This window comes from Camelus dromedarius, chromosome 24 (genome assembly GCF_036321535.1).
Source record: "Camelus dromedarius isolate mCamDro1 chromosome 24, mCamDro1.pat, whole genome shotgun sequence".
NCBI lineage: Eukaryota > Metazoa > Chordata > Mammalia > Artiodactyla > Camelidae > Camelus > Camelus dromedarius.
In genome coordinates, this window is record NC_087459.1 from 21,225,113 (window position 1) to 21,247,820 (window position 22,708).

A 22,708-nucleotide genomic window follows, 5' to 3' on the forward strand; every position below is an offset into this window, starting at 1 on the left:
TGATGGTAATTTCTAACATTTACTGAGCACTTACTCTGTGTTAATTATCACCCAAAGAAATCCATGAGGTTGATCAGACCCATTTTACAGACGAGGAAACCGAGGTGAGCAGAGGTGAAGTCAATCCTTCAAGGTCACACAAGCAGCACGTGGCAGAGCTGGATCTCAGCCCAGGCTAATGCCGAGAGTGTCCTGTCAGCCACGGTACTTCAAGATGTGAAACCTTGAGGGTCCCATGGAACCATGTTATCCCACTGCCAGTGTAGCCTCTTGGACTTTAGGACCGGTGGGTTTCGGGTACCTGAATGGCCCCTTCAGCACACAGCTTGAGGGAGAAATCGAGGGCCGGGGCAGCCTGGGTCAGCATCCCCAAAGAGATGACGTCGATGTGGGGCCCACAGAACTGAGGAAGGTTGCTCAGATTGACCCCCCCGCTGGCCTCCACGCCCACACGCGGGAACCGGGCCTTCAGCGCCTTGGCCGTGGGGTGCAGCTCCTGCGGGACACAAGCCAAGGAGAGATGAGAGGCCCCAACATGCCCCCTTCCCAGGGAAGCAGACCCGCCTCACCTCAGGCCTGAAGTTGTCCAGCAGGACGAGGTCCGCTCCGGCCTCGGCCGCTGCCACAGCCTCTTGCAGGCTGCTGCACTCCACCTCCACCTTCAGGGCGAAGTCGGCCACCTGCCGGGCCCCCCGCACTGCCTGCCAGGCCGGGAGGGTGACAGTGAGAATGGGTGGCACCCAGCCCCAGGGATAGATGAGCTGGCATTGGAGCAGCTCCAGATGCATAATGAGCTTGGAGTTAATGACGAAACCAGGCATCGAAATGGCTTCTTTCATATTTGGTGAAACTCCATGAAATCATCACTTTTGTGGGTCAAAAAAATAGCCAAATTCAGCAATATTTGGCATTTAGATCTAGTTCAACTGACTGAGAATATTAAGAATGAAAGGGGTCTTCAAGGACATTTTCCGGGGGGAGGGAAATAGATCAATGGTAGAGCACATGCTTAGAATGCACGAGGTCCTGGATTCAATCCCCAGTACTTCCATTAAAAAAGAACATTTTCACAGAGGGATGGATGGTTACCAGCCGGGTAGGAGGTGGGGTAGGGTTAAATTGGAAGTTTGGAAATTTGCAAATACTAACTACTATATATAAAATAGATAAACAACAGGGTCCTACTGTACAGCACAGGGGACTATGTTCAATACCTTGTAATAGCCTATAATGAAAAAGAATATGAAAAGGAATATATATATATGTATAACTGAATCATTATGCTGTAACACGACATTGTAAATAGACTATACGTCAATTAAAAAAAAAAAAAAGAACATTTTCACAGATGGGAAACAGGTCCAGGGAGTTAGAGTGACCTGCCCAAGGTCGTTGGGCCATCAACACTCGGCTCCCAATAGTTTGTCCTTTCCTCCTGAACATCACACCTACCAGCAGAAGAACGTTGCCAAAGAAGCAAGTCCAACCCCTCATTTTATAGATGGAACCACTGAGGGGTTGAGGAGTCTTGCATCCCCCAGCTCCCAGGCCATCACTATTTGCCAGGGAGTGGCTGGGGGTCCCCAGTAGAGGGGAAGGGCTGTGATAGGGGGTTGGAGCAGGGCCAAGGCAGGGGCTCGGCTGGACAGACAGACACCTTTTCCACACCACCAGCTGCCACAACGTGGTTGTCCTTCACCATCACCAGCCCTTCCAGGTTGTAGCGGTGGGAGGCAGCCCCGCCCACTAGGAGCCCATACTTCTCCACCAACCGGAAGCCTGGCGTGGTCTTCCTCGTGCCAGCCACGTGCCCAGTCCAGCCGGTCCCCCTGGCCGTCTCCACAGCTGCGGCAGCAGCGCTAGCAATGCCGCTGCAACGGGCCAGTGTGTTAAGGGCCACCCGCTCTCCCAGCAGCAGGCAGTGGGCAGGGCCCCGGACCTCGGCCACCTTGGCCACAGGCACCAGCTTTGATCCCTCGGGGAGGAACCAGGAGACCTGGCAGTTGACTTGGGCAAAGATGGCATCAAAGAAAGGCCTCCCAGCCAGCATCCCAGGGGACTTGGCCCACAGCACCGCCTGCGCAGGGGCTGCCCCTGTGACCAAAGCCACGTGGTTGAGGGCCGGGCAGTCCTCCCGGAGCCAGCTGTCTGCCAGGGTGGCCAGAGTGGCAGGGGGCAGCAGGAGCGCGAGGCCTGGGAGAGAAAGAGAGAGCACAGCGTTACATTTGGGCTTCCTTTCTTGTAGTCAGGGGTGATTGTCAAAATATTTACCAACCAACTGAATTGAGCACTAGCCAATCAGAGTGAAGATCTGGGGGTCTCAGGAGAGGGGCTAGGGCATGGGGAGGGCCTGGTGGGCTGGAACAGGTTGCCAGATTGACCAAATTAAAATACAGGACACCTAGTTAAATTTAAATTTCTGACAAACATCAAAAAATTTTTAGTATATATTCTAGGCCATGTTTAGAACATACTTGTCCTTAAAAATTATCTGTCATCAATTATCTTAAATTCCAGCTTAACTGAGTGCCCTGTATTTTACCTGGTAAATGTAGTACTGGGTCAACAGCTATTCACTGACTAGAAGAGAAATGCACTGGCCTGAAAGTCACTCTATAGCCTTTCCATCTGCCTTGCATAGAAAGGTCGGTTATTTACTAGCTGAAGCCCCAGAAGAATGTGGGCAGTGTCTCTTCCATCCCAGTCGTCTCTAGCACCAAGGAAATTTAAAGCTGGAAGCTCAGCTTTTTACAGACATGGAGACTGAGACCAGAGAGGAAAGGCAAGTCAGCTGAGGTCACACAGCAAACTGACAGCAGAATGAAACCAACCAAGTCTTGTGGCCATGGCCATCTGTCCCTCCGCCTTTGCCTTCTAGGTTGATGACCCCTCCCTCACCGGATGTTTAAAAAAAAAAAAAGGCATCTCTAGAGGTGGGAGCTGTACAAGGAGGAAAGAGCACAGGGAAATTGGTTTGAGACCCTGCTCTGAGAGACACAGCTTCAGGAGTGGAAGCGAGTCCTTTGCCTGTAAAATGAATTATAGACAAGGTCCTGCCCGCCCGCCTGCGGCACTAATGCGCCTGTTGAAAGGTGACCGCAGAGACCGAGCTCAGGCACGGTGCAACATCGCCATCTGCCGGCCAAAGGAAGACCTGCAGCCTCATGGGCGGTTCCATAGACGGACTTAGCTTCCAGGGGGAGGGGGAGACAATTAGCTAGCAAATGTGAAGGGGTGGTCATTTTGTTTTGTTTTGTTTCCCCCACTTTTGCTCCAAGTTGAAGTTAAGGCCAAGCATTCTGGCTTGCTCTACTCTCAGAAGCAGGCCCTCCTTGTCCAGCTGTTCTTCCCCAAACCAAGCATCCAGTCTTCACCCCCACTCCCCACCCTCAGCCACAGACCTCAGTGACTGCACCTGACCCTCTTTCCCCACGTTCTCTCCCACAGCTGCCCAAGTGGCTTCCATTCCTCACTCAGAGCCATCTGTGCCCTGGCCAGCTGCTGGGAATAAAGTCAGTGAAAGCGACAAACAGCCGAGATCCAGAGGCCCCGCTCTCCATTCAGACCAGGTGCAGGGATGTTGGCTTTTTAAAGTGAATTTCAATCCTTCGACTGGTGAGTGTTGGATAAACAATCCGTGATGCATCTATACAATGGAATTCTGCTTGGCAATAAAAAGAGGAACCAACTACTGATACGCACAATAGGCATGCATCTCAGAAGTAAAGAAGCCAGATTCAAAAGGCGACATGCTATTTGAGTCCATCTATATGACTATATTCTAGAAAAGGCAAAAGAAAAGAAAAAGAAAAAGAAATAGCAACAGAGAATAGACCAGTGGTTGCCTAGGGGTGGGGGAGGGGCTGTCCATAAAGGGGCAGCTCCAAGTTTGGGGATGTGATTGAACGAATCTTGTCCCTGACGGTAGCTACAATACTGATGTATTTGTCAAGACTCATAGAACTTTACACCGAGAAGAGTGAATTTTACTGTCTGTGGTTCTACTTCATTAAACCTGACTTTAAAGTCAAACAATAAAAAAGGAAATTTGAGTGGATCACTCTCCTGCTTAAAAGCCCAATTTCATTGCAGTAACACCAGCTCTCTTGACTTCTCTTCATTTTTCATTTATTCTTTTGACAAATTCTTGTTGAGCACCAGCTCTGTGCCAGGTACTAACTGCTGGGTGAATGAGTGGGCAGCTCTTTCTCTGAGCTTTCAGGCCTTTGCCGATGCTGTTCCAAGGTGGCGCCTCTGCCTGGAAGTCCCTTCCCTCACCTTGACCCCAAACTCCCCCTTCCCGTCTCACTCCTCTTCAGGTCTTCCCTTAGACATCACTTCCTGGGCAGGGGGGCTCTCACAGGCCTCCTACATCAGGTCCCATGCTCACTCGGCTCCTTGTTTGTCCACTACCGTCATTGTCTGCTGGTGTTTTCTCTCTGGGGCCAAGACATCCGCTGAGTTTTCTGCTGTATCCCAAATTCTTAGCACACTGAACCAGACAAATGTGCTGCTTGTATGGGTCAAAAACGGTCAACTACTGGCAACTTCATATTGTTTAGCTTAATACTAAGGGTTTGTTTGTTTGTTGTGGGGGAGGGGAGGTAATTAGGCTTATTTATCTATTTATTTTAATAGAGGTACTGCAGATTGAACCCAGGACCTCATGCATGCTAAGCACACGCTCTACCACTAAGCTATCCTCCTCCCCAGGATTTGATGATACTTATCCAAGCAGAGAGGCCACACAGTGGAAAGAATCAGAACCCAGACTCTGTGTCAACTGGGCCTGGCTTCCAATACCGCGTCTGGCAGCCTTCAGCTAAGTGATCTTGGGCAAGTGATTCAGCCTTTTGGGGGCCTACAGTTCCTCAGCTGTAATGGAGATAATAACACGAATCACCTCACAGGCCTCTCACAAAAATTAAGGGAGTTAATGTTTGCAAAGCCGTCAGGAACACTGGCACATAGTAGATGTTTGCTGATGGAATGACCGAAGCATTTACCAAGCGTCATAGGAGCGAGGAGGAAACAATGACTAAATGTCCCTGAGGAAGGGGGTCATTTTAGTGGCCTTGAAGGATGAGTAATGTGTGCCAGGTAGAGGTGGAGGTGGGGAGGAGGGCAGGCAAGACATTTCAGGCTGGAAGAGCAAGTGTTCAAGGTTCCAAAGCAAGAAGAGAGAGAGAGAGGAGGTGAGGGAGGGCTGAGTAAGATTCATGAGAGAAATGTCAGAGGTGAAGACCAGAGTGAAAAAAAAAAAGACTAAACCCATTAGCTGAGGAATTTGGACTGATCCCAGGAGCCAACACAGAATTTTAAGGAGGGGAATCATATGATTATGATTTTGTTCTAGAAAGGTCACTTCAGCTACCAACTGGAGATGAGCTGGGAGGCCAAAGAAGGCTGGGGCAATCAGCCAGACAAAAAATGATAAAGCCCTGAATTTGGCCAGAAACCATAGGAAAAGAGAGCAGGGGCAAATGGAAGAGTTGTTTCTGAGGTAGAACCTTCTGGAATTAGCAGCTAATGAGGCGCGGAAGCCTTGGGTTTCTGTCCTGGGTAGCTGAAAACTGGCACAAAGAATTGTTCGGGGAGGAGTAGGTTGGGGTGGAGGATGGGTACCACGGAAGTCAGCAACCCACAAGGCCTGAGCACCTGTGGTGGGCCCTCCCTGGGCACCACAGTTCTCTGGCTCCTGGGTCAGAAACTCATCACAGGGGGTCATTCCCATTTTACAAGTAACAGAAGCCAGGTCGGGGGTGGGGGGTTGGGGGGGTGTCCTTGTGTCGCCCCCTGGTGACAGCGCTTATAAGCGGCAGAGCTGGGGGAAAAGAATGGTTTTGCAGATGTTGAGGTCGAGATGCCAGCAGGAAGCATGGGTGGCCGTGTCCAGATGGCAGGTAGAAGAAGGGTTCTGGAGTTTAGAAGAGAACTGGGGGTGAAGAATGGAGAATTGGGAGCCGCCCTCATGTGTGGACGGCGGCTGAGTGGGTAAGATCACCAGGGCAGGGTGAAAGAGGAGGGCTGTGGGAAACAGCAGACTTTACAGGACACACAGAGGTGTGGTTGTGAAAACAGAAGCCCCACCAGGAGGGAGCGGGTGTCTAGAAGGAGGAAAGTGTTGCTCATCGGGTTGTGAGCAGAAGCAGGTTGAAGGAAGGTTGAGAGTGGGCACTGCACTTAGCCCCTGGGGCCCATTGCCAGGGCAGTCTGAGTGCCCAGCAGTGGGGGCAGGAGCCCCACTGTCATGGTGAAGGAGTAGATGGGAGGCGAGGAAGTGGTGGCAGTAGGTGTGGACTGCGCCTTTGGGCAGAAGTTGGGAAAGCAGAGCCCTCCGCCTGGGCTGCACATTGGAATCACCTGGGGAGCTTGTCAGACTGCTGCTCAGACCCATTCCAACCGAACCAGAATCTTTCGGGGGCAGTTCCCACGCATCCAGGTTTTGGAAAAGCTCCCCCTGGGATTAGATGCACAGAACAGTTAAGAACAAGTGCTTACCCAAGACCACATATTTTATACCTCCGTTTATATGCAACATCCAGAAAAGGCAAACTGAGAGAAACAGACATCAGAATAGTGGTTGTTTGGGGCTGGAAACAGCGTGGGATCTTACTGGGGTAATGAAAATGGTCTATGGTGATGGCGGCATAACTCGGTGAATTTACTAAAAAGCTTTGAATTGTCCACTTTAATAAACAAACAAGAACCAATGCTCTGCCAAAAGGCGGGAACCATTTTGCAAGACCCAGTGGATTCACGTATTGGATCAAAGGCCAACATGGAGAAGAAAGATGACCAGACACTGGGTGCTCCTGATGGGATAACAGACCCCTACCCATGCAATACGCTTGCCAAAACAGCTGAACCAAAGTCAGATCCGACTTTTAGGCTTTTTTTTTATATATATCCATTTACAAGAAAACCAGGACAGAGGAACATGTCAAACTATACCACGAGGATACAACCAGCAAAATTCAGACCGTAGGAAACTCTACAGAAGATAACCTACTTTCTTTAACATATACGTTGCCAAGAAAACAAAAGATTAAAAGAATCTTAAAACACATCCGAACCAGTCACAATGTATGGATCTTATTTGGATCCTACTTTAAACAAACAAACTGAAACCGAATTAGCACATTTACGAAACAACTGAAAATCTGAACACTGACTGGGTATTTGGTAACGTTAAGGAAATTTGTTCAAAGTTGGTGCGGCCTCCATTTAAAAAAAAAGTTAATTAAAAAAAGAAGGGGTGAGTATAGCTCAGTGGTAGAGCACATGCTTATATGCATGAGGTCCTGGGTTCAATCCCCAGTACCTCCATTAAAAAAAAAGTTAATAAAGTTGGTTATGGTTGTAATAAAAAGAAAAGTCCTTATCTTTTAATAATAATTTAAAATAATAAAATACTGAGATGTTTATGTATGAAAAAGGTTTAAGGGCTGGTTTTACTTTAAAGTAGTGCTGGAAGGCAGAAATTAGAAAGAGTATGGATGGGCATGGACTGGCCAAAAGCTGCCTGTTGTTGAGACTGGGTGATGGGTACCTGAGGGTCCATCACACTTTCCTCTCTACTTCTTGAAATTCTCTAAAATAAAGAAGAAGTAAAATAAGTAGATAAATAAGGAGAGAGAGGGCCCTCGCTTAAGACAGTGTTAAGGAGTTTTTTGGGGATGAGTAAAGCAGTGATTTGCAACCCCAGTTACACAATGAGATTATCTGGAGGGCTTCGCCAAATGCTCCTGTCTGGGCCCCACCCCCAGAGATTCTGCTATAACTGGTCTGGAATGTGGTAACGTAATTCTAATTTGTAGCAGGGCTGAGAGCCCCAGGAAGCGAATAGCAGCACCTACCCGATGCAGGGTACTTGCTGTATGTTGTCACAGTCCTGCCTGCCCTTCTTCACCGTAGAGATCATTTGGAGACAGAGAACTGAGGCTCAGAAATGCAAAGGGAAATTATCTAAAGAGCAGAGCTAGAAAATGATCAGCGTGGACCTGGCCTTCCCTCTCCACAGAGGGTAGTTTTAGAACCACACTGCCTCCACTGGCACGGGTTTCTCTTTTACCTCCTTATTCACGATCAGCTGTTCTGATCGCCTCTTGTAGACATAGAGTGTTACACACTCCATGTTCCGTTTGTGAAAAATAAATAAACACGTCTGGTTTTCTTTAGGCCCCAACTCTCTTACGCATTTCCAACAAAAAGGGATTCCTGCGGGGTGGCTTTGAAAATAAGGGCTCTCCTAATTAGCAGCTGATGCCCATGGGAGGGCTGTTTTTGCAGCTGCCGGAGGAGGAACCGCTGCACAGCGGAAACAGCTGTAACACCCTGTCCCCTTTTATCCTTGCAGTTGTTATTTGTAAAAATTCGCTCAGATGCCTGGACTTCAGAGACTATAGTTTTATCCGGTGGGGGTGTAACTTTGATCTCTCTAGGCAATACTTTCTTCATTGGTGACTCCAGAATTTTATTAAAATTGGCATCTTTGTTTCTGACGGCATCCAAAGCATCATGGGAAGTGCCCTGCACTTCTCTCTTAACAAAGAATGGAAAAAGATACAGATAAACTGAAGACTCTGGCAGAATATTTGAAGATTCTCCCCCACTGGCACTTTGGCTCTTCTTGTCTGGGTAGTTGACTGATTTTTTTACCCTGTTTCCATGTTGCCCCAACGAGGCAGTGTCTCCGGAGGGACAAATACCAGGAGGGACAGGACCAGAATCAGAACTTCCATCCCTCCATCTTTCCTTTAGTGGTTTAATAAACACGTGTTCATGCCTTTGATGGATGTGAGAGAGGTGATTAGGCAGGCTTACTAACCCTGGCTGATTAACAATAACAGAAAGAAAGTGCCAGGCTGTTAAAAAAAAAAGAAAGGCGTTTCTCTTATCCCACGACCGGCACCTTGATTCCAAGGACACAGCCATACAACAAGACATTTTATGTTCCACAACCACTGCATCAATCCCAAGGACATACCCCAGTATCTCTTTCTTTGTTCTCTCTCTTCTCGCCCAAGTTTCTGTTTTCGGGGTGAGCTACAGAGGAGGAAAGAGCCCGTGACAGATGATTGGCACCAACCAGAATGAAGATAACCAGGGCAGAGCCGTCCAGTAAAAGACCCCGGGGCCAGTCAAGGGCTCGAGCTGTCTCAACCTCGCTGACAGCTCCTTGCTCAAGTGTTTTCATTTTTGCTTTTTTCACTTCTCTCTCTGAACAATAAAGCAGCTCTTTTTTTTTCACTCTGTCCCTCTGCCTCTACTGAGCATTCTTTCTCAATTGGTGAGCAAGGACCCATTGTGGGGGTGGGGTTGCCACAAATTTGGTGGTCTTTCCAATTTGGGGTCCCTCTATCCTTTGTGCCTTTGGGCACAAAGGCAGGGTCTGCAAATGCACCTAAAACAAATATCACAAGTTTCTGTTCTTAATTTGATGTGTAACCATGGGGCCAGTGCTGGCAGCAACAGTGATGTTATACAAGGCTGAAAAAGTGCAGCTAAATCCAGGTAATGCTGGTTTTCCCCAATTTACAGAAAAAAAATTAACTAAAATAGATAGATGTTGTCAATTTTAAAGATGTTGCATTTATAAGTTTTTCTTAAAACTCTGGTGCCTGCTACCACTTGTCTGTCATCGAATCTGGCAAGACATCATGTGTAATAATGATAACAGTGAGCATTTCATGGTCCTTCCCAAGCACTGTTCCAAGCCTGTTATATGTATTGACACATTTAATCCTCACAACAACCCTATGAGGTTGGTACTCTTATTATTCCCGTTTTACAGATAAGGAAACCGAGACATTAAGAAGGCAAGTAACTTGCCCAAAGTTCACACAGCTGGGAAGTATGGAGTCAGGCTCATAAGCCTAGGCAGCCTGGCCCCAGACTTCCCTCGCTTACCTCACCTCACCCCACTGAGCACTAAATTATGTTTTAAATTATTTTTAAATATCAGTATTCAAAGAGTTCTGCAAGCCACACCCAGGCTTCCAGAGCTCTGTCCCTGGGGGGGTCAGAAATGCCTGGTCTGAGCCCCAACTCCATCACTTACATGCTGGGTGACTGTAGGCAATTCCCTAACCTCTCTGAGTCAGATGCACGAGGAAATCACAGGGCTGCAGTGAGGAGGGAACGAGGCGATTCATGTAAAGTACCTGAGCCAATGCCCGGCCAGATGCCTTTGAACCCAGGCAGCTTTGTTTTCCCATCAATTTATTTGTTGATCCATTTGGCAAACAGCAGATGGAGACAGAGGCTGGTTAGCCTACAGCTTCTATATAAATGTTCTTTTCCTCTTCTCTTCTGAGAGAAGAGAAATAACCTCTGAATAGAGCCAAATGTGATTGCCCATCACGCAAGTGGCAAAATGATCTACAGGGTTTCAGAGTGAGGAGAGATGGCTTGTCGTTAAGATATAAGAGCAATAAGAGAAGGCTCAGAAAGGTTGGCTCTGAGAATAGGTTGGTGTTGGACTGAGAGGAAGGCCTGACAAGCAGAGAGAATGGGAGAGAGCAAAGGCCGGGCGGTGGGAGGCATGCCAGGGCATCTGGAGGAGAAAGGGCGGGATCACGCGCACGTGGACAGTAGCAAGAGTGAGGGCTGAGTGGTAGGGCGCTGCCAGACCGAAAAGGACTTAAGTGACAGGAAACAGGGTCTTGTTCAAGAGGCAATGGGAAATCCATAAAACTTTTGATCAGAGGTCACATGATCCAAGATGGACTTTGAAGTTTCACTGTTTAAATTTTGCCTAGGGCTCTTGAAAGATGTAAGTTGGGAGGCTGTTGCAACATCCTGGACAAGGAAGCAGGGAGGCGGGGTAAAGTGTAAGTGAGGAGAAAGGGGGCTGCCAACTGCTTCCCACCCTGCAGACCTCCTGCTTTAGTTCAGCCCCGCCCCCTCACACCTTGGCCACCAGCCTGCCATCTGCTTCTGCCCCTGCTCTATCCTGGTCCCTCCTCTCCCCCGCCTGTGACCACCCCCTTGACTCGACTACTCCCTCCTGGCTTAATGCCTGCAGGTCAGTGATCCCAGGGCTAACTCTTCTGGTTTGGCCCAGAGTTAAACATCAGCGTCATAACACGAATGAAGGCCGCCAGGCAAAGGAAGCCTCCCCCAGAGGGAGGAGAGTCCAGAAAGAGAAGAGACTCAGGTGACTCCATGGAAGTAAATCCACAGGACACAGCAACTGTCTGGATATTGGGGTTCAAGGGAGAGTGAACAATCAAGGGAGACCCCAAAGTTTCCAGTCTGATAGGAAGACAGTGAGGCATGAACACAAGTGGAGCTGGTGTAGGGGGAAGACTTTGAGTCTGACATAGCAGAGAGGTATCCAAGTGGAAATGGGTGCACACGCCTTCCAAAAATGGACCTGGAATCTGGGGAGGGCTCAGAGCTGGAGAGGTGCACCTGAGGAACCAACACCGTCACCAACTTAACTACACCGAGTGATTTCTGTGTCAGGCACTGGTATCTTATTTAATCCTCACCGCAACCCAAGACACTGTTTTCACTTTATCAGTGAGGAAAAACACAGTGAGGGAGTAAGCATCTTGTCCAAATTCACACAATTAGCAGGTGGCAGGGATGGGACTTGAACCCAGGCTCAGACTCTGAGATCATTTCTAAACCAAGAACCCATTTGGACTCCCAAGAGCTGGTTCAACAGCCACGCCAGAGGGGCAGGGTGCGTGGAGCCAGCGGAAGCCCCAGATTCGGGCAGGGAGGTCAGAGCTAGGGAAGGAGAAGCTCAGGAAGGGGACCGTGAAACTAGCAGGAGCCCTCCATGCTTTTGTCATTTGTCCTCCCCACCCCCTAGACTGGTGAGCAGGGAACTATTACTGTCACTTTGCAGAGGCGAGGGAATGAGGCACCGAGAAGTCAGGCGACTTGCTCAAGGTCGCACAGCCTGTTTCCGGTAGAGCCTGGATTCAAACAGGGGCCGTTTGACTCCAGAGCCTGGCCCCTATCATCCTGCATACAGCCTCCGTGATATCACGTGGAGGAGCAGAGGCGCGAGAATCACAGGAATCACAGGACTCGGGCCCCCTTCCCCCACCTCGCGGCGGATAGATCAGGACTTTGCCTCGCTCCCTCCAGAGCGGCTAGTGACTGGGCAAAGTCCAGAGCTGCTGCTGCTCCAGCCTCCCACTACCCGGCCCCTTGAGCCCCCAGGAGACGCAGCCTACTCCAGGCCACTCTGACGTTTCCAGAGGTTCAAGCCCCTTTCTTCCCCAAGGCTCATTTGGGGACCCGATGTACAAGGGGGAAAAAAGTGAGAATAGGCCTTTGGAGGGAAAAAGAAGAGCTTGGGTTCAGAGAGGTTGGAGAGAGATGGGGGAGGTAAGAGAGTAGATGGGGACCAGAGGAGACTTGGTCTTGGGGTAGGGGAGCTGGGGATGGAGATCTGTTGGGATGGGGGATGGACCGGAGAAGGGTGGATAGTGGTGCAGGAACCTGGGAGAGAGGTCTTGGAGGCTCCTTTACCTTCAGGGTCCATGACAGCTTGGAGCTGCCCGACTGGCGTGTCCGCTGCTCGATCTAGCGTTTGGAGAGGCTGGAGGCTGGGGTGGGGGGTGGGGCTGCCAGAGGGATAGGAGGGAGGGGCCCGCCTGACCAGCCCCTTCAGCCCTTCCCTGGTTCTCTGGCGCTCCCTCCTGCCTCCAGGACTCTCAGTCATATGACTCAGAAGTCCTCTCCTCTCTGAGTGGAGGCCCTGTTTTCTTTCTACACCCAGCCTCCTATAGCCCTGCCCCAGGGTGGGCTCCCTGTGAGGACTGGAAAGCCTTTCTGATGGTGACCTGGGAAAATCCTACTTTCGCCCTTCTTATTTTTTTTTTTTTTTACTGAAGTAGCGTTGATTTACAATGTTGTGTAAGTTTCTGGTGTGCAGCATAGTGATTCAGTCATAGGTAAAAATATGGACCGCTTCACGCATTTGCTTGTCAGGCCTTGCTCAGGGCCATGCTAATCTCTATACTGGTCCAATTTTAGTGTAGGTGTTGCTGAAGCGAACACCATCCTTCTTGATCTCCGATACCTCTTTACCTTTTTCTGTGCCTCCATTTCCTTAGCCGTAAAATGGGACAATACCAACCTCACAGCTTCAACTGAGAAACAAGTGAGAAAACTCTGCGAGTGACAGAGTAGAAAACTCAGCGAATTTCTACTTCCCTTCCCTTGCCTCTTCCCAAGGTACTTTAAGGGCAGATCAGAGCCAGGCTTCTGAACAGGAAAGCCAGGAAAATGTGAATCATTGTACTGGGACATCAGGCAATTTCCTGTCCCAGAAATGTTGGGGACCCCATTTCTTCAACGGAACTGTTTGCTAAAGTCGCTGGGACCAGCAATGCCAGACGCTGGCCTCTTCCCAGCCTTCTCCCGATTCTGTCTCATGACTCTGCCAGGACTGGGACTCGGGTGAGGCAAGCAAGTGTCCTGGGGCACAAAATTGAAGGAGGCCTTCCTCTCAAGCCTCATGTTGCACCTCAGCACCTTGCTTGCCTCACTCTAGTCCAGACCCGCTCCTGACAGCCCTTCTTCAAGCACTTTCTCCCTTTTTCCCCTAGATATTCTTTTCTCCTGGTTTCTCTCTTAAAGGATCTTTTCTGTCTCATGCAGGTCTTTCGTCCTACAGGCAGCCCTCAAACTGTGGTGCCCCCTCAGTGTAGTGGGACTGTTTCTCTTTTCCTCTTGGGCACATGACTGAACTACATTTCCCAGCCTCTTTTGCATGCAAGCCACCATGTGACTGAATTCTTTCCAATGGAATGTGAGTAAAAGTGATACGTGCCACTTCCAGACCTGGCCCGTGCTCCTCCCCCATAATGACAGAGCCACAGGATGGAAGGAGCTTGGGTTCCTGAATGACCTTATGGAAGATCACCCTCCACATATGAGCACTGAATTGTTACGTGAACAAGGAAAAAGCTTCTCTTGAGTTTTACCCCTGAAATTTGGGGGCTGTTTGTTACAGCAGTTAACCTGCCCTGACTAATAAATGAAGATTCTCTTCACAGCTCTCTCCCCTCTCATTCTACACAATGAATGATATAGTTTATGCATTATTTAAATTGCTGTCTACAATCAGAGGATGACCTTTATATCTCCAGCTCTGACTTCCTTCCCACATTCCAGGCCTCTACTTCTAACAGCCCTCCTAACAGTTCTAAAAATGAACCCATGTTTTCCCCTAAAACTGCCCATCTCTCTGTGTTTCCACAAAATGATGGCAGCATCTCCTCCATCTCCCAAGATAGAAATCTTGGAGTCTAACCTCCTTTTTCCCCTCATCACCTCAATGGTCAATTAGTTCAAAAAATCTTTTCTCTGAATAAATATATTTCAGATCTGACTGGCCCCTATCATCCTGCATGTAGCCTCTGTGACATCACGTGGAGGAGCAGAGGCGGGAGAATCACAGGAATCACAGGACTTGGGCCCCCTTCCCCCACCTTGCAGCGGATGGACCAGATTCCCACTATACCTAACCTGGACTAGACTAATGCTCTCCTCTTGGGCCACAATGCCTTCAGCCCATCCTCCCGGATGCCTGTTTCGTTCAAAAGACAGGTCTGATCTTGCCATGGTTTACTTGAAAATTGCCTTTTGCTCATTCATTAATTCATTTACCCTCTCCATTCAGTAAACACCTACTAGGTAAGCATGCCAGCCTGTGGACTCTGGAACCACAAAGACAATAGATGGATTTGGAGGGGCTACACAAAATGAATGAGGGACACCCTCACATGATTACAATCCAGTTGTTCCTCCTGTCACATGAGGGGCTGCGGGAGTGGAGGAGAAATACCATATCTGGGATGGAGGCAGCAAGAGCAGTAACATCTGATCTGCATCTTGACGGTTGAGGAGGAGTTTGGCAGGAAGTCAAGATGCGTGTGTGGTGGGGAAAGATGGGGGGGCAGGGTGTGGCTTCAGGCAGAGCATGCACAAATGCAGGAGTACGTGGCCCTCTCAGTGGCCGGCAGCTTTGGGGATCTGGGCCATGGTCCAGTGAAGCTGTCCTGATGCCACTAGCGGGGCAGGCAGGTGCTGAGCACCCCAGGGGGCTAAGGCACACAGGCACTCATGGGCAGCTCATGGGCAGGGACAAGTAGATGATCTCCAAAATACCCTGGGTTTCCAACGGCTAATGACGTGCCCCCAAACCTCCCCAGAACAGGATAGCCACCCACAGCCAACACCCTTTTAGAGTTTGAAAGTTTTCTCTCCACTTTTATTTGGGGTCTATTTTTGTTACTGCTTTGAGAGTCTTAGAACCTTCTGATTGTATTCCTCTCTTGTCTTGTTAACAGTCCTAGCTTGATCTGCCTCCTGACACAGTCACTGAACTTGGGGCTCAGGAAGAGGTGTTTCCCATTCCCTCAGCCCAAGGGCTGGAGCACTCAGAGCTGCTGGCGGTCACCTGTGCTTGCAGCCCCCCGGTAACCCATCCTTCACAGGTTCTGCCAAACTGGACGTGGTCAAGGGGCAGAAATGGGGATGCGGAAGAAAATTAGGTGTAACTGTCCATGTTCAGAAATAAAATGTCCTTAAAACCATGCTCTGAGGCCCCTTTCCTGTCTGCAAAAGTGAATTACATTAATAGATTTCTTAAGACCTTCCCCACCCAAATCCTCCTGCCATCTGGAATTTGCATGGTAGATGGCAAAGCTGTATTTGTAACTACGATCATAATGTGCCCTTTTGAATATAAAATAGAAACATGCATTTTAAAATATAAGGTAAAGAATAAGACACTGTATATGGTTGTGTGTGTGAGAGAGAATCCTGGTATTTAAGAAACTAGAATGTTCTGGTAATTAACTTTTGCAAGAGGGGGAAAATGCTATTTTACTATACCCCTAACCCCAAGAAAAGCACATGGTATATTCAGGAAACTACAAGGAATTTCATGAGGCTGGAGAGCTTATAACTCTTGGGCCAAGGGCTGACCAGGCAGGGGTGTGCAGAGGAGAGGGAGGGCCAGATCTTAAAGGGGTCTTATACTCCATGCTAAGGAAGATAGACTCCTGACGGCCTTAGAGGGTGAAGGGGTGATCTGGACAGAGTGGCCCTTTAGAAAGGGCAGAGGGTGGAAGGGACGGGACTCAGGAAACCAAAAGGGCAATCTCTGCAGGACCCAGGTGGGCTGTGACGGGCCTGGAGAGAAGGGAGGGCTCCCAGGGACCCTGCAAGAAGAATCAGCTGGAATTGGCACCCGGGCAGTGAGGCCAGAGGAGAGAGTGGGGCCCTTCATAGCGTGGCTCCATCCTACCCTTCCAGCCTCCTCAAACCAGACACCCCCAGCCCCCCGCAAACACCTTTTTGTTAACATTTTTGAAATCAGAAAAGTCATCAATATTTATTGTATACAATATGGAAAATACAAAAGAGTATGGACAAAATAGAAATCACCCCATACCCTTACAGAGAACCGCAGTAAATATTTGGGATATCTCCATCAAATTTTTCGTTTTCTATAATGTCTATGTTTTTGCATGTTTATTACAAAACTAGAATCATATGTATTTACAGATGAGTAACTAGTTTTATTACCTACTTAAATTTACCATTTAACATTATATTGTAGGCATTTTTCAAAGTCATGATATAATTTTTGAAAACAGGATTTTTCCCAACCATTGTAAATATAATAGACAGTTGACAACTTTTTCATAACTGATAGGTTTGGTCCTCTCTTATTATGGTGTTTTATATTTCTTTCTTATTTCTCTTTTTTTCTTTCTTTTTAGCCTTATAATATTTACTGCTTCCTTCTATAAGAGCCCAGAAAATACCCACCCCCATTGCCACCCACTCCTGCCATTTCCTTCAGGATGCGCCCAGGACCCCGAAATCAGTGATGGTTCAGAAGATGACTGCATGTGTCGAGTGGGAGTGGGAGGTGTGAAGTTGGTGGTCTCTGAGTTCAGTAACAATATTTTCTAAACCTGAAATTGGGGCAGTTGTTTTGACAAATCTAAGACAACATTTGCGGTGTCCCGAAGGGACTTTTGGAACTCACTTCTGCTGTCCTGGGGCGACGATTGGTCCAAACAGTGCATTTTGAGAAGTAGGAGAAGGCATCCAGACGTGGGTGGTGAAGGCTGGATTTCCACCCCAGCTCAGCCCGTTCCCACAGACCAGGCAGAAGTGGCACAACTCTGGGCAGATCTTCAGCCCCTTTTGGCCCCTTTTCCTCCATCCCTCCCCTACTCCATGAACTGACCAATCCAGGCCCTTTCCCTGTCTCCTGCATCCCCTCCAGTCCAAGCTAGCTGGCAGTCACACTCACATGGTGTCCCTTGGTCTCTCTGTAGGTCAATGTGTCTGCTCTCAGCCACTGTTCCTTCTGACTCAACAACTTCCTCTTTGCAAATTTCCTCTTGGCCCTGGGGAAATACCAACGGCCTCTGGTCCCTGCGGCGCCCTGGGCTCTGGCCTGGGCTGACCTCAGAGACAGACAGCACAGTTGGGTCTTGTCCCCTCCCTCCTTTCCACCTCCTGGTTCCAGGGACCTGTCACAGCTGACTCTCACCGATCCCCCTTGGAGAACCGAAGAGGAGATACCGTCAACACATTAAACATGTAACAGCCTCAGCAAGACCCGCTCCAGGTCTCTCGGGTCTCTCGTGTGCACGTTGGAGTTGGAAGGGGAGGTTCTTTGAGGAAGGGATGTTGCGGCTGAGCTGAAGGACTACACTTGGTCACACATGCAGCCCTTCTCTCAAGCCCATCACAGACGGAGTTAAATCTCCTACCTCCACCCCATGTGAGCAAAGATGAGAGCACATGTGTTCTCAGCAGCTTCCCAGGATGGCATCTGAGCCTCTGCAGCCCTTCCTGCCCACTCCCTCACACCATCTGTACTCGCCACCACCCTTCACAAGCATCACAAAGTCCTCGCCTCTTGCATACAAACCGTACGCATGACTGGACCCACGTGGATGCTCAGACTTCTAAGAACTGCTCCTGCCCAGAAACACTTCTCACCTCTGTTCTTCAGAAGAAGCCTTGGGTTCAGCCTCAGTCTAGAGGTGGGTGAGAGGGGGTGGTTTGAAACATGGGCCAGCCTAGAGTCCAGGTGCTGTCACAGACCCTCCGAAGAGCACAGCGAGGTGATGCCACCTAGCCTGTGCTCCAGGCTGGCCTGGCACAGAGCACTGGGGCCCAGAGTTAAACGAGGTTTGTGGGCTGACCCGGTAGGACTGTCCTCATCTGTGGGGCCAGATGTACTTTCCAGAGTCATCCTAAGCGGGAGTTTGCGGCGTTGCCTTTTCCTTCTCCTCCCCAGACTCTGGTGTCTCTGGGGAATCCTCTGAGAAATCTGAGGTCAAGGAAGTTTGGCATTCTAGAAGTCAGCAGCTGGCCTCAAGGGCAAAAACCTGGAGAAAATGTGATGGGAGAAGTAGGGGTTGATGAGGAAGTCTGGTTCACGCAGTCTACAAGCACTCAGTGGGCGTCGGCACTGGGCTAGGCGCTGGGTGCGGATGCCGGCTAGAAGATCCAGGGTTAAGAAGCCAAATAAGGATTTGGGGTGAAGATACTACGCGAAAACCCAAAGGATGCTGGGTGATGATGGGTTTGGAAGTAATGATAGGGAGTCTTGTTATTCTCGAGCCCTAAGGGGCCTTCACATCTCTCGCTTCTGGCCCATCAGGAACAGAGGCTTCCACAGCCCCGTCCTCTCTGCCCACCAGTGGCTCTTTCTCCCCATTTAGGCTGGAGGCTGACTGGGCTTTTAGATCCTCCAACGGCAGGGAGTCCTGATGAGACTTCTGTGTATTCAAGAAAGTGGTGAGTGTAGACCGCTGGTCGGACCCCTCTCCCTGGGGGACCCCGGAGCCCTTGTCGCCCCTAGACACTCCGTCTGTTTTTATCATGGCCTCCTCGTCAGACACTTGTGCTCGCCCAGCCCAGGCATCTCCTGCCCCGTTGCGCTTCCCACCCCTGCTTAGTGTCAGGACTCCTGTCCTCTGCTTCTTCCATCGGACACATAGCAGGAGTAGGCACAGGAGGACAATGATCACCAGTAGGGCCACCAGCAGCACACTCACCAGCAGGGTGACATTTGTCCCCGGATGTAATTTGGGAAAGGATGTACTGCTTATGGTGACTATTTTTTCCCCAAAGATGGTGGAGCCACGGGTCCCCATGGAGGGCTTCAGAAAGATAATTGCCGTGGTGACAGAGAGTCCCCTGGTCCCACTGGAGGTCTCCAGAGAGCTAGTTGCCGTGGTGATGGGTTCCCTGGTCCCACTGGAGGTCTCCAGAGAGCTAGTTGCCGTGGTCACAGAGGGTCCCCTGGTCCCACTGGAGGTCTCCAGAGAGCTAGTTGCCGTGATCAGAGAGGGTCCCCTGGTCCCACTGAAGGTCTCCAGAGAGCTAGTTGCCATGATTGTATCAGTGACAGTGTGGGATTCTGAAGAGTCCATTACCGGGTGAGCAGGCACACTGGTTGCTTCCGAGATTTCCGGGAGCACCGATGAATTCTTGGTCATAAGCTCCTGGGAGCTTATTAACCTCGGTGCAGCAAGGTCACTGCTGGCAGCAGGGGAAGTCCCAAGAGTGGATAAAAACTCACTGGCTGGAGCAGAAGTTGAGGAAGGTGGGAAGGTCGGGTGCACAGTGCTGTCAACCACCTTTGTAAGATGGGATGTCATTGAGGTGAATGTTGTGGTCTCATGGATATTTGAGGTCGAAGAACCAGATAACGTGCTGGATTCAGACATCGGCGAAGTAGTTATGTTCTCTGGGCTCACGGTTTGGACCCAGACACTCCCAAAGAGGAAGAGAAGGAGGGTCATTTCCAAGGCCACAGGCATGAGCAGGAGTTGGGACCTGAAGGGGGGGAAGTTGGAGAAATAGAACACATAAGGCGCTGGGGATGGGAGGAGGACTGCCCACTTCCCTGCTAACTGCTGGGCGAAATCTGCGGTTCAACGGCTTTTTCCACCAGTGCTTTGAATAGTATCAGAAATAACAAAGGAACAGATACTGGCCGCTCCCCCATCAGCTCTAGCCCATAGGCCCCCTCAGGCCATGGCAGCTTGCTCTCCAGCAACAGCCACCTGCTCCCTGCCTGGCCTGACCCTATTCAATCCCATTGGCTCCTCATCCTCCTTTCCTGATACCCGTCAAGCCAGAGGCACATTCCCAGCTCCACTGAGGCTCCTACCCACCAAGTCACATCTCTTACCAGCTCACTCGATAACGCACAGGGCTGGGGCCAGGCTGCTCCAACTCCTCCTGAAGCTGGGGCAAGACTGGCGGACAGGGCCCCAAGGGGAAAGGAAGTGGCCCTGGCTCCACCCACACCAGCATCCTGCCCCACCCGCCATGCTCCCACATTGCCGTACAATAAGAGCGGCATCACTTACTCTCTCAGGGTCTGTGATGGTGACAGGGGCTTTAGGTCTCAGCTGAGGCCGGTGGGGATGGTGGGTGGGGTCTGGAATGAGGATGCCTGGGTCTTGCTGGAGAAATGGGATGCCAAGGGGTGAAGCGGGGATAGAGTCAGAGCAGGGGTGATGGAAATGTGTGCTTGAGACCCAGGGGGTGCAGAGGAGGAGATGGGAGGAGTAGGTGGTTTCCTTTGCATTTGTGGTCCCCCAGCTGTTAAGCCAGGACCCAAAGCTAGCACTTTTTCTGCCCTGAGAGCTCCCAGGAAGTACAGGGGAAAGAGGAAGCCCCCAACTCTGGGTGATGGCAGCGAAAGCCTTTGCAAGCTGTGTGAAATCCCTGGTGGGCTCTTGACTTCCCAAGAAGCTGATGTGGGGTGGTTACCACAATGGCCCCCAGTTGTGGACCGCCTGACTAAATCCAGGTGGTTATTAGGCACTGTATACGCTATGATCTTATTTTTACAGAAGACTAATGAAAATGTGGGAATCTACATGGAAGATAGTCTGGATAAGTATCTACTGAGATATTACCAAGATTTTTGGGTAGGTATGAGCTTTGACTTTTGATATGTGTATGGTTTGGGGAGGCAGGTGCCTTTCTTTTAAAAAAAAATCAAAACTGACTTTCATGTTTGAAAGTAATAATACATGTACATGAAAGATGATTGAAAGAGGCCAACGTCAAGGCCTGGGATTGTATCCCACTCATAAGCTAACGAGTTAGTCTGACAAAGATGTGAGATTCCTGGGTCAGAGACACAGGAACCCACTACTCATCGCTCAGCTAATGGCAGGGACACTGGGTCTGCTTCAGTTCCGCTTGCCCCTGAGTCCCACAGGGCTGACACAGAGGGGCTGGCCTCACAGCTGAGGAACACTGAGCTTGGGGAATTTCCCCCTTTTTGAGCCTGCTATTTGTCCTGAAGGGAGATGTTACTTCACCCCCACAGGGTTACTCAACCCTGAGAGATGGCCTGGATACAGAGCATCCAGGACCTTGTATTGGCATATCAGTGAGAATGCAGGGATGCTCAGGGCCAGGCTGGATTGCCTCTCCCAGCAGGCAGGAGTGTATGAAGTGAAAAGGCTCTGTACGTCTGCCACCAGATAGACAGTCGTAACAATGGCTATACATGCATATACACATGTATGTTATTATAGTATTAAATTTTATTGTATATACGTTCTCTCACTTTCCTTTTTTTTTAACTGAACAAAAAGAAGGAGCATGCACAAGATCCTGGGTTCAATCCCCAGTACCTCCATTAAATCAATAAATAAACCTAATTACCTTCCCCTGCCCCAAAAAAAAAAAAAGAAAAAGAAAGAAAGAAAGAAAGATCAGATAGTATGAACAAAAAGAAGGAAGGAAGGGAGGAAACATTCCATTGTCAGACATTAGGTTGTTTCCACATTTTGTCGTTGCAAACAGAAAAGTAGGAACAATTGGCGGCAAAGTAACTGGAGGTTAAAAAAATTTTAATTCCAATATATCTAAAAAAATGTTTGTAAGATGGCATAAAGATGCCCAATTTCTCAACCTTTAAAAAAAAATCACTGAAGCAAAATTCATTGTTGACAAAACTGTCATTTCAACTAAATTGCTGCTGACAAAGTGGTACATTCCCCAGGCCCGATGTTAAGCCTCAGTTCTGGGGCGAGTGGAGAGGATGTCGCTGGGTCCAGGCTCTGGCCTGAAGCACTCAAGAAACGATCTGACCAGCACAGTGTGTAGACCCTGGGGTGGAGGGAGAGATGATGAAAATATGAACAAGGAATGGGCCTTGCCCTCAAGACATCGCAGAAACACAATACTTAGAAATTCAGTAGCAGCAGTTGGCCAGGTACAGAACTGAAGGTTCTCTGCGCATGATTCCAGCTGCTCCTTATAGCAAGCCCATTTTACAGGTGAGGAAGCTAAGGTACAGGGAGGTTAAGTCATGTGCCCTAGGCATTTCGAATGGGCCAGCACTTTGCATTCACAAAGCACTTACTCTTCACAACAACTCTGATCATTCAGATCATTCCCTGAACTTTAACAGGTAAAGAAACTGAGAAACAAAACAGTTAGGAGAATTGGCTAGGCTCAGACAACCAGCCAGCGCTAGAGATGAACTCCAAAACCATGTTGGTCTAAGGACCCCAGGCCAAGAATAAGGATCTCCCAGATAGTACCGCCATCTGATACTTAATAACTATGTTGCATTTAGACACATGCTTATGGATAAATAATTCAAATAATAGAATACTCATTAAAATAGGGGCAAGGTTCAGCCTTAGGGAGTGTCTAAGAA

General features: G+C 49.3%; 2 protein-coding genes and 1 non-coding gene across 3 annotated transcripts; all 3 read right to left on the reverse strand.

Annotated features, from left to right (window-relative positions):
- Window positions 1-12,581, reverse strand: QPRT (quinolinate phosphoribosyltransferase). The gene is made up of 4 exons (XM_010996165.3): window positions 12,496-12,581; window positions 1,658-2,193; window positions 570-701; window positions 1-496 (listed from the first exon to the last, which is right to left on the reverse strand). Exons 1-4 carry the CDS (start codon window positions 12,506-12,508, stop codon window positions 278-280), a joined length of 900 nt encoding a protein of 299 aa, XP_010994467.3. The 5' UTR covers window positions 12,509-12,581; the 3' UTR covers window positions 1-277.
- Window positions 12,582-12,922: 341 nt separating this feature from the next.
- Window positions 12,923-13,026, reverse strand: LOC116147274 (U6 spliceosomal RNA). Its single transcript, XR_004130807.1, has one exon. It is a non-coding gene; the product is annotated as a U6 spliceosomal RNA (small nuclear RNA).
- Window positions 13,027-16,344: 3,318 nt separating this feature from the next.
- On the reverse strand, window positions 16,345-20,361 carry SPN (sialophorin). Its single transcript, XM_064478781.1, has 2 exons — window positions 20,210-20,361; window positions 16,345-19,851 (listed from the first exon to the last, which is right to left on the reverse strand). The coding sequence occupies exons 1-2, from the start codon at window positions 20,359-20,361 to the stop codon at window positions 18,633-18,635; spliced, it is 1,371 nt and encodes a 456-aa protein (XP_064334851.1). The 3' UTR covers window positions 16,345-18,632.
- Between the last annotated feature and the right edge of the window lie 2,347 nt (window positions 20,362-22,708).

Bases quoted from the DNA above. Each gene is read 5' to 3' on its own strand.
- QPRT (XM_010996165.3), bottom strand. The intron at 702-1,657 runs GTGTCTGTCTGT...CCGGCCTGGCAG, and splicing joins CAGCTGGTGGTGTGGAAAAG to GCAGTGCGGGGGGCCCGGCA. The intron at 497-569 runs GTGAGGCGGGTC...TGTGTCCCGCAG, and splicing joins TGGACAACTTCAGGCCTGAG to GAGCTGCACCCCACGGCCAA.
- SPN (XM_064478781.1), bottom strand. From the start codon at position 20,361: ATGTGGGAGCATGGCGGGTGGGGCAGGATGCTGGTGTGGGTGGAGCCA. The intron at 19,852-20,209 runs GTAAGAGATGTG...CCCCCCCTTCAG, and splicing joins GTGCGTTATCGAGTGAGCTG to GTCCCAACTCCTGCTCATGC.